Genomic DNA, 9,769 nt, shown 5'->3' on the forward strand with positions numbered 1-9,769 from the left:
AGACAGTGATGAATGCATATCGAGAACAGTTATGGCACACTCAACATAGCACTGTGTTAATGCATTTTGATGTGGACTATAGAACTAAACTACTAGCAAACATTTTACAACCAAGTTTGCACTTACCGGGTATGAATTCAGCAAAAGGCCATCTGCTCCTGATACAGTGCAGAATGATGGTGAGGTTATCCCAGATTGGTGCATTCTAACTATTTGTGAGGCACAAGATCCATCTAATACGTTAAAATGTTCATGTATTTTTTTTAAATTGTGTTCTGACAAGAATTCCTTTCAGTGTAACTTGTATACGCCATACCCTCCATAGAAGTAATTCTGTACAGCTGTTTAGTGTAACCTGATAATGCTACATGGTCTGGGGCACCCTTAGGATACATGGAGAACTGAGCAGAAACACCTGTATGGTGTTCCATTTGATGGCCTTACTGTTGAGAACCTGGTCGTTAACATGGGTTCTATCACAGCCGATGACGTTGCCTGAACCACACCCTTGGGTCCATACACCTGGTCATCATCTATCACAATATCCAACTAGTGCTACAACAAAGCCTCTCATACACTGTACTGCACACTGTTTATGAGACAGAAGCCAAACTTTTCTTTTATACCAGCATTACAATAAGTTGTCTACAGGGATAGTTAAAGTGATAAACATCTGTATAGATGAAAAGTCTGTATAATATTTGTAATAAGAACTTTAACTGCAAGAACTCCAAAACTAGTAAAGCAAAGTCCCCTGCATTCCACGTGGGAAAAATATATCTAAAAACAAAGATGATGTGACTTACCGAACGAAAGTGCTGGCAGGTCGATAGACACACAAACAAACACAAGAAATTCGTGTGTATGTTTGTGTGTCTATCGACCTGCCAGCACTTTCGTTCGGTAAGTCACATCATCTTTGTTTTTTATATTATATATATATATATATATATATATATATATATATATATATATATATATATATACACACACACACACACACACACACACACACACACACACACACACACACACACTCACTCTCTCTCTCTCTCTCTCTCTGTAATTATTAAGCTGTCAGTGGATGTAATTAAGCACAAATGTTTATCTGAACAGTCCTGAGCTAAATTAAAATTCCAGTCATTCATATTAAGTCATGACACCGTATGTTTTACTGACAGAAAGCTAAACAATATGTGATGATTACCTGTTAAACAAGTGTCATGGTGTGAATATTGAATCATCTGGATTACTTGTCTAATACTACTTGCAAAACATCACAAATACTGTTAGCACTCTTAATTTCACTTCCAATTAAATGTAACTACTGCTATCTACCACAACTGTGTCAAGACAACCCCCCTGAATAGTGCAGTTTGAATGTCTCCCTCAAAGTCTATTACAGACTTTGTCTTAAGGCATTGAACAGGGCATTGTGATAAATTAATATACCTGGTAATTTCATTGAGCTAATCATTCTGAGATTCTACTTAACTCACTTATATTGTACTGAATATATCTGTGACTGTGTGTGCTGACATGAAGAAGTTTCATATAGTGCACACTCCACTGCAAAGTGAATATTTCATGCAGGAACCCCTCCCCAAGGCTGAGGCTAAGTCATGTCTCCACAATGTTCTTTCTTTCAGGAGTGCTAGTCTTGCATGTTTCACAGGAGAGCTTCTGTGAAATTTGAAAGGTAAGGTATAAGATATTGGAGGAAGTAAATCTGTGAGGATGGGTGTGAGTCGTGCTTTGGTAGCTGAGTCAGTAGAGCAGTTGCCCACAAAAGGCAATGGTCCCAAGTTCAAGTCTGAACCTGGCAAACAGTTTTAATCTGCCAGAAAGTTTCAGATCCCATGCAGAGTGAAAATTTCATTCTGGAATGTCAGGTAATTACAGAAAAACATTTGTACAAATGCTGTGAACCAAAACTGAAGTAACTTTATCAGCTTGTCTGTGCAGTCGATGATACTGCCTTGGTGTAAATTTTATAAAAGTCATATAAATTCCTGAATTGGACAAACAGGTCACTAAGCTGGGTGTTATACAGTACGTCTATCAGCTCAACTTAGAAGTAATTGGATACATTAACAGCCAAAAGCACAAATAGTCTGGCAGATAAATCAAACTCCATCTCCAGTCATGTAATGTCTTCGATTCTTTTTCAGTAATCAAGATGGTGTATTTCAGTTACTGAAACATAGTCACTCTTGTTTGATCTACAAATGACTGCCTTGACTTTTGCAAAATGTTCCACATCATGAACTTCCAGTTGATTTTTCCATAGGATTCTTTTTATTTCATAGCAACATTCTTGTCTGCTATATCCGTAACAAAATGATTCTGTGCTTGCATTAAACACTTAATGGATTCAAATAATTGGTGATGTTGTCCATAATATATTTTGTCACCACTCTGCTTACTCTTAGCTCAGTTTTTCTATTCTGCAATGGCTGCCTACAGTTCAGCCAGCCTTCGCTGTTAGTGGTCAGAAAACAATCCTCACTGTGGCTGGCAGTGTTTTCCCGGCTCACAATAGTGCAATGGCATATTAAGCACTTTTAATGGCCTTTAAACAATACAAGAAATAAGGCATTTCTCATTTGGCTCAGGTTGCAGACACGGTACATGCCATAGTGTTCCTAATGCAGAATGCAAATCTAATTTAACGCAAGTATTGTTGTCAACAAATTGCTTGGTGTCAGAAAAGGCGACTGCTTTGCTCTAGCGATGTCCAGCTGCAGCCTTCATTTTTCTCTTCCCCTCACCCCTCAGCCACACTTGTTGCAGCGCTCTGAGCAGTAGGCAAGACTAAGGCCACACCACTCGCACCCACAGAGCCTTATTTGGCCAGGCCTTTTCTGGATGGTCATTTTCTATGTTAATGTGCCTATGTCTCATTTTACAGCCCCTTAAATTTGCAATGACATGACTGAAGAAACATCCATTTTTAGTTCTGCTTGATATTCATTAGAACGTTTAATATACGAGTCTAATCATCTGTTGAAATATGGCCCCATGTTTTTTGCTTAGTCAGTTACTTTAAGGAACTAGAACTTCTTTATTATATCAATTTATAGAAATGGGTATTATAATTTATTTCAGTCTCCCACAACACACATATTGAGTCACTGGTTGAACACAAAGTTCTTTAAGTAATAGAGATATTCCAGCACTACACTGGGCACTGTATTTCAATTAGAAGAATTATTGGTTTTGAGTAGTGCAGTATTTTTTATGGTTACACCACTGTACCTGATTTTCATTAGTAAGGCTTGTAGAGTGAGCCTGTACAATTGTAAATAATTACTGTTTTTATTGATTTCTACTTTAATACTACCTCAGATAATTTTATTTTTATTTTTCAAATTTTCTGTTTCTTTCAATGTGAAACAACCTTCATTTTTATTTAACTTTCTGCTCTTATGTTTTATTACATGCATGCACAACATCATGGTTCAATGCATTTTGTGAATTACTTGTTTTACAAGTCAGTTCACAAGAGGATATTGAAGTATATTCTTTGTCACCACAGAAAAATTCTTTGCAGACTTCAAAAAGATTTATTGGGCATCTACAAGGTCCAGTTCACTATTAACTAGAGCTGAATCAAAGGTTTTGTAAAAATATTAGCACATGTAAATTGTGGAATGAGACTATTAAGGCTGCAGTTAACTGATGGAAACAGACAATGATGGGGAAAAAAGCTAAGTTGTGTCATTTACCATACTGACTAGCTAGGATCCTGAAGAACTAAATTAGAGGATTACCACTTTAAAACTAATTTGTTTTACCAACAGTTGAGCTTATGAATTTATTTATTGCTTAAAATACACAGTCCTCTTTTTGCACTGCTTGTCAAATGTCAGCATTATTTTTTCTGCCTTTTTCTTATCTATCACCATAAATAGCAACACAGTCCTTTAACATCTACTAACAAGCCTTATGCAATGCAATATATGTTGTGCCATTTGTTTCAGTAAGATTTGCATTTTCTCTAGTTTCTTTCATAGATGTACTCATATGTGTATGCTGGTGCACTGAGACTGGATGGATGGATGGATGGATGGACAGATGGGTGGAAAAACAGAGAGATGAAGGAAGAGGCTAGTGAAGACCAAAAACATACTACATGATATAACATACACAAAATCAATCTCATATTCTCCTGTGTAAAGTGAAACAAATTTAAATTCCAAAATCATTTGCTACTTTTCAAGTGGCTACAATTGTGTGGATTTCAGCTGCTAATCTGCAAAGACAATCAGGACATAACAATATCAATATCAATGACATTTATTTCTTCAATATCCATACAACGATATAAATATATCATGCTTTACAAAATCTGTATATGTAAAATATAATCTGCTGAAGGTGGAAGACATTTTTATAGAGATTCATACAAAGTTCAACATTATATCACAGTTTTCTGGTAAGCAATACTGCACATTATCCACATTATATACTAACAGAGATATAAAAAATACTCTGCTTTGGCTACCAGCACCCTTACAACAAATGCACTGTATATATCAGTTCAATATATAGAGGACGGAATGAATACAACAGACTTTGGTGTTTGTCTGACAACTAATAAGCTTGCTACGTACACAAGAAGCTAACAGACTAAAATACTGCTACGATAAAGCTGTAAAAAGCATTTCATAATACTTACATTAGTGAGTTTGTAACTTTCTGCATAACATTCTTTGGATACTATCAGTCTACTTTTTTCCATGTATCTTGTTGGAGAGTAACAGTAAGAGAGAAGGTTCAAATTTGAAATTATAACAATCATACTCATTGTTTATCCTACAAAACAGTACGAATCAAAAGAACTAAGGTGACAAAAATTTTCACGAATGGTTCTCTTTTTTTATCGTTCATCAAAATTTTCATTTACCTTATTTATAATTCAGTTTGAAGTATGAAGACTGATCAAAATTTTTCAAAACAAAAGAAATGTTTTGGCATTTTCCTGCTGCTACTGAAGAAAAATAAATTTCAATGCGACCAGCAGGACTGTCATTTCAATCTTTGTACAGAATATTTCAACACTTACACTGGCAAAGATGACTTGACAAAATGCTGTGTGCAAAACTGGAACCAATTACCTCATTTTACTTTCACTTACAAAAACAATTATTAAAAATCACTTTATAGTACTCTGAACAAAAATTTGTCACTGATGACCAGAAATAGGAAGCTTTGAATGCTCGATATGTCAAATAAATACTGTGCCTGCCAACTTTTCATGACCTGGACACACATTTATAATTTCAAAGTCCCACAATAGATTACAAAGTGTCTGAAATATAATGTAGAAGCATAACACACAATAAAAATCTATCAAATAAAAGGCTTCTGTTTGAAGGTACATTGTGAGAGATTTTCACAGTGATTGTGATGATCTGTTATCACTATTGGTAACTGAAACAACGATGAAACATATTACTGACACTTGCCATTAACAATTCACAAATCAGCAAAAAATCTTTGGTAATAGTTCTTGGTCTCACACACACACACACACACACACACACACACACACACACACACACACACACTCTCTCTCTCTCTCTCTCTCTCTCTCTATAATTTTCACAAATATTGAACTAATAACCCAATTAAAAGTAGGTACATTTTCTTAACAATGTAAATATGTTCAGTACTAGCTATATTAAAAATCTTGTAAAAAACCTGAGATAGTCTGCACAGAGTACTGTGCTACTCTGATGTGGAGACATCCCTTATCCCATCATACTACCAAAATATAGCTATGTAACGTACAAACTGTCACACTACACAGCAGTGCACCATCACTAAACATCATTCCCCAGTGAGAAATGTTTAGAAGCAAAAAATACAGACCCATTTTTAACAGTCGTAAAAGACAACTACAGACTGTAAACAAACATAACTAAAAACCAAACAAGAAAAAGGCTATTTCCTAGAGTACATCCACTACCAAATGTGAAAACTATAATGAGATTTTCTTTATTTAACCATGGATTACTACCATCATCAAAATGCATTGGACACTGGTCACGTTCTCTTTCATACTCTACCATATCAATGGCGACAGCAGCTCCTTCTGTGTAATTCCAGCTGGTAACATCTTGCTTGAGATCACAGAATGGGCCAAGAGCCTGAGACATCAGTACCCTGTTAAGATCAGCTCTTTGATATACCCAGCAACGATATTTGCTAAATGCATCAAGTTCATCATATGTTATTAAATAAGACTTCAGATTCTCCTTCCAAAATCCAATACATTGCAGTCGGTAATCAGGATCACTATATATGTCAACAGGTCGACCACGGTGGTCTACACTAAGGCAATATGTTTCATCAATTGCAATTTCTTTCTGGTCTGGGTCACAAACCGAAAAATCTGATATATTCTGCTTGCAGTAGATATTTGGCCTTGGTGACAATGTCACACCTCCAAGAATGCGGGTTTCAAATGGTATATCTCCTCGCTGTGTGAAGTTAAATTTACCTGCAACAGGACACTGAACAGGGGCAGGATTCTTTGCCAAATATAAATCGTACTTCCATGCTTCTTGATTTTTGAATTGCACCCATGAACATACAGTACGAAAATCATCTGTGATAAAAGCTATACCGCGCCTATATCTTATTATATTATGATGTCGGGGCACAAAGTCGAAACATACATAATCTTTCTGACAACCATCAACAGTGAGTCTAGCCATCATGTAACGAGTTCCTCTGTGTTGGTGGCAAACGTATATGGTTCGCCGGAAACGTCCCTCATCTGGATACCATGTTTCCATAATGTGTGTTTCATTTATGAAAATATCAGCATCTATGTTTGCTGTGTTTATCCATTCACCTGAGAAATTTTGTGGAAGTGTACAACCAGGAACCACAGCTTCAGATTTCACCGGTGTGAGATGTAATCTCTCCGGACTCTGCTCCACTGTTTTGAGTGTGTTGCATTCTGCTGTAATTGAAACACCAATATACAGGTCATCATCCCTATTTTTCAAAAAACATCGATATTTTTCGTCTTTCCTCGACTCTTTTGTATTGGCAACGGCAAAAAAGTGATTTTTACCCACAAACCAGTCTCCGAGGCAACTATATTCTACAACACCATCAAACGTTTCACTCATTCCGGCACATTTCTTGTATGTTATGTTAAATTTCTGATTTGTGATCAGAAACTGTGTACCAGCAGTCTGACAGGAACGGACCATAGCGTCTGGGTGGTTACATTCTCCTGTAAAGCGAAATCGATTCTGATAACCAAACTGCCAAACGCCTTCTAAACTTGAACGGCAATTAACTGGTACATAATTTTCATCGAAAAGTGTTATCAGTTGTTGGTCGGGCTTCAAACCTTTGCAGACATTCTCCACAGTTGCCTCTCTTTCGGGAGGTACAGAAACACACGCAGTTTCCATCTTTTCCAAAACGTTAACTGTCCTGACCAATAATTTCACGCATGTATAGCAGCTTGAGCCCTCCTGCTTAAAAATAAATGTATAATTAACATGATATTCTTCTTTCATGTCAATACAGTACCCTTTCCTTGACATGGAATCCGCATTTATCTCAGTCGTCGTAATTCTTCCATTTTCCCAGGAAAACCACGAACCGCGGATAACAAGAGGAATGTTGCAGTTTTGTTCAGAGTAGGTCGGAGTAATTATAATAAATGTTAACACGACAATTAACCTTGCCATTTCTCTCTCTCTCTCTTTCCCAGCAACACCCGTCCGAAGAGTCACGCCCACCTTCGCCACTATCGAAAAAAACCAACGCACTAGAGGAATACGTCGTCTGCTGCACAGTCAAGGAGATTAGATGCATACTCTACCATGTAAATCTATGGAATGGGTATCGATACGCGCAAGGAAGGACCTTTTTGTCTCTACATGCATTAACTGCTAGATCACGAAAGGTTTACCTATAACAATCCGCTGTATTTTAGATTTCCACTGCACTTTATCGTTTTGCCAAATCCCTCATTTACATTGCGAAAGTTACAAACTGAAAAACATCGAATGTGTAACTACAACACACGGCAAACAAGCGTGTCATACTTGTCAATTATGGATTTCAATTTTTCTTCTTTTAATAGGCCAGCTCACAATAATATATTACATTTTATCGTATATATTGCACGCATTTTATGTGTAAATATCGACAAAATTACAGGTGAAAATATTTTGTAAAAATCTCAAAAGTGTAATAATTGAACAGCAAAACGAATTTTGATATATATACTGCGCAGCAGTTTTTCTAAATTTATGGAGAGACTATGCTAACGGAGAAGGTGCAAATTAAGTTGTACTCATGGAGTTATATGACTGTACTGCTCTTTCTTTTGTCTTTGTCCGTCCAGAGTTTGGAAATGTTGAAAATAATAAACATTAAACAGTTTATGTGAGAAGCGAAAGCGTGTTTTCTACCAAATTTGAAGACACCGCCGCGATCAACTGAGTGAATTACGACGCGCTTTTGGACGTCTAATCTAAAACTTTTCCCACGAACTTTACTAAGCGCCGTTTAGCTTAGATTTTGGAGATACAGTTTAACGACGATTAGTAGAACCGGAACGACACAAGGAGAAATCTTTTAACATTGTAGTGAAAGGAGAAATATCCGACTAAAGTGGAACTATTTAAGAGTATGCCGACTTGGATAGCGCAACAAGTTCACCTAAGCATTAGGTTTGGCACTATTAAGTTTCTTTAGGGCTCTTTTGGAACGTTGCGACGAATGCAACAAAGTGGTAAATCTATAAATGGTAGCGCGCTAGGCAAAAATCAAATAAAAATGTAACCTCGGCACCGATTAAAGTTATTTATCAAATCCTTACATAAGCTAATTTCGCAAACAGTTCCAGAGGATGGAATAAATCTGAAATGTTTGTGGGAATTTTCTTACTCTTTTGTAATTAAATGCTGGCGAACTTGAAAGAAATTTGTGATTAAATGAAGTCAGAAATAGAACTGTGAGCAGTCTGCTATTATGGGACGAAAAATGAAATAACTGTCGAAAGTTGTTTTTATCAATCCAACATTGACAAACGAGCACTGAAAGTTAATGACGATGTAGAACATAATGATTCCAATGAATAGGATGCAATACAAACGGTTAGTGAAGAAAGATGGAGTTTTCTGGAGAAGACAAAATATTCAGAAACAGATGACAAAAGTGAAACAATTTTCATCACATTCATGGAATCAATGCTGAGGATGCTGTAAATCAGTAAAACTGGTAGTAAGTTCTACACAGCCCTGGTGCTCAAAAATGGTTCAAATGGCTCTGAGCACTATGGGTCTTAACATCTGATGCCATCAGTCCCCTAGAATTTAGAACTACTTAAACCTAACTAACCTAAGGACATCACACACATCCATGCCCGAAGCAGGATTCAAACGTGCGGTCGCGCGGTTCCAGACTTTAGTACCTAGAACCGCTCGGCCACTCCGGCCGGCCCTGGTGCTCAGCTAGGTCTCCACCAACACAATGTGAACTAAAGAACAAAGCACATGAAGTTATCACACATTGAGAAAAACAACTCTTATAAACATATCAATGTTGGTTTAGTAAAGGCTTTTTTCCCCATTGCGTAACAGCCAAAAATGAAGCAACACACAGCATATGTCTACAATAGTCCTACGATAAAAAACACAAAAGAATAGAAATTAGCCTGCTTGTTCCCATTTAAAGTCGCTCCCATCAGCCACAGCGCCAACTGTCCACACACACACACACACACACA

At 36.9% G+C, this 9,769-nt stretch overlaps 1 protein-coding gene across 1 annotated transcript; it reads right to left on the reverse strand.

Annotated features, from left to right (window-relative positions):
* Positions 1-5,560: 5,560 nt before the first annotated feature.
* Positions 5,561-7,806, reverse strand: LOC124619436. The gene has a single exon (XM_047145813.1). The coding sequence runs from the start codon at positions 7,719-7,721 to the stop codon at positions 5,904-5,906; it is 1,818 nt and encodes a 605-aa protein (XP_047001769.1). The 5' UTR covers positions 7,722-7,806; the 3' UTR covers positions 5,561-5,903.
* Positions 7,807-9,769: the final 1,963 nt, after the last annotated feature.

Source organism: Schistocerca americana, chromosome 6 (genome assembly GCF_021461395.2).
Source record: "Schistocerca americana isolate TAMUIC-IGC-003095 chromosome 6, iqSchAmer2.1, whole genome shotgun sequence".
Taxonomy (NCBI): Eukaryota; Metazoa; Arthropoda; class Insecta; order Orthoptera; family Acrididae; genus Schistocerca; species Schistocerca americana.

Bases quoted from the DNA above. Each gene is read 5' to 3' on its own strand.
- LOC124619436 (XM_047145813.1), bottom strand. From the start codon at position 7,721: ATGGCAAGGTTAATTGTCGTGTTAACATTTATTATAATTACTCCGACC.